Genomic DNA, 1,104 nt, shown 5'->3' on the forward strand with positions numbered 1-1,104 from the left:
AAAAAAAAAATGGATTACATAAATGGGGAAAGAAAAAAGTATAAATAAAAGGACAAACTTTTAAATAAAAATACAGTATATAAAATCAATGTTGATCATACATATTGCATTGAAGGCAATGTTCCAACTTAGGCATGTTTCTATTAACATATAATTGCCTAATATGCTTTAGATCATCATCCTGTCTATTGAGAAGTTCACAGAATGAAATAAGTTTTGTGGTACCGTGGAAAGAAAAGAAGAGGAAAATGAGTCACCTCTCACTCTAACCTCAAGATGTAGACAAATATAGAAGCTGAATAATGAAAGATGTTTGACCTCATTCTATATTTAATAAAATCATGTGAGACGTCTTGTAGAAACAACAGTAAAAACAGTCAAAATATCCAATTTGCTAAAAAATAACAACAATATAACATATAAGCACTTTAAGATTTAAAGATGTATAACATGCATTACATCTTACATTTGCTCAAATACCGGTTGTGATTTTCTTAATGACTGTGCAGATATTTGGCACGTTTGTGAGTCTTGTGTTCTTAGGTCAGGCTTTCACCATCATGCTTGTGTACATATGGAGCAGGAGGAACCCAAACGTGCGCATGAATTTCTTCGGCCTTTTGAATTTCCAGGCCCCCTTCCTCCCGTGGGTGCTCATGGGATTCTCTCTGCTGCTGGGAAACTCCATCATTGTAGATCTTTTAGGTAGAGACTTGTGTGGATTCACAGATTTATTCACTTGTCTTGTGCTGATACTTGCATTGGCAATAAATTAGTCCAATTTTGTTCATTATTATTTGTCATTTTAATATGAATTTTTAAATACTAATGAATGAATCTGTTGTTGGTATTATATGTTCTGTCTTTCCATTAAAGGCATCGCAGTGGGACATGTGTACTACTTTTTGGAGGATGTGTTTCCCAACCAACCAGGTGGAGGCAGATGGCTGAGGACTCCCTCCATCCTGTGAGTGCTAATGTCTCATGTCTTCACAATGTCAAGGGCTTATATGTATTCAAGGCAAATGGTGTATACACTACCATTCAAAAGTGTGGGATCTTTCAAGTTTTCCTTTCTCTTTGGAGTGTTACAAGCTGATTGTG

At 35.4% G+C, this 1,104-nt stretch overlaps 1 protein-coding gene across 1 annotated transcript; it reads left to right on the forward strand.

Annotated features, from left to right (window-relative positions):
- Positions 1-388: 388 nt before the first annotated feature.
- LOC107579789 (derlin-2-like) lies at positions 389-1,070 on the forward strand. The gene is made up of 2 exons (XM_016265584.1): positions 389-705; positions 877-1,070. The coding sequence occupies exons 1-2, from the start codon at positions 498-500 to the stop codon at positions 969-971; spliced, it is 303 nt and encodes a 100-aa protein (XP_016121070.1). The 5' UTR covers positions 389-497; the 3' UTR covers positions 972-1,070.
- The last annotated feature ends 34 nt before the right edge of the window (positions 1,071-1,104 follow it).

The sequence above is a fragment of the Sinocyclocheilus grahami genome, unplaced genomic scaffold (assembly GCF_001515645.1).
Source record: "Sinocyclocheilus grahami isolate Dianchi unplaced genomic scaffold, SAMN03320097.WGS_v1.1 scaffold20230.1, whole genome shotgun sequence".
NCBI lineage: Eukaryota > Metazoa > Chordata > Actinopteri > Cypriniformes > Cyprinidae > Sinocyclocheilus > Sinocyclocheilus grahami.

Coding starts and splice junctions, on each gene's coding strand:
- LOC107579789 (XM_016265584.1), top strand. CDS start 498: ATGACTGTGCAGATATTTGGCACGTTTGTGAGTCTTGTGTTCTTAGGT. Junction 706..876: donor CATCATTGTAGATCTTTTAG/GTAGAGACTTGT, acceptor TTTCCATTAAAG/GCATCGCAGTGGGACATGTG.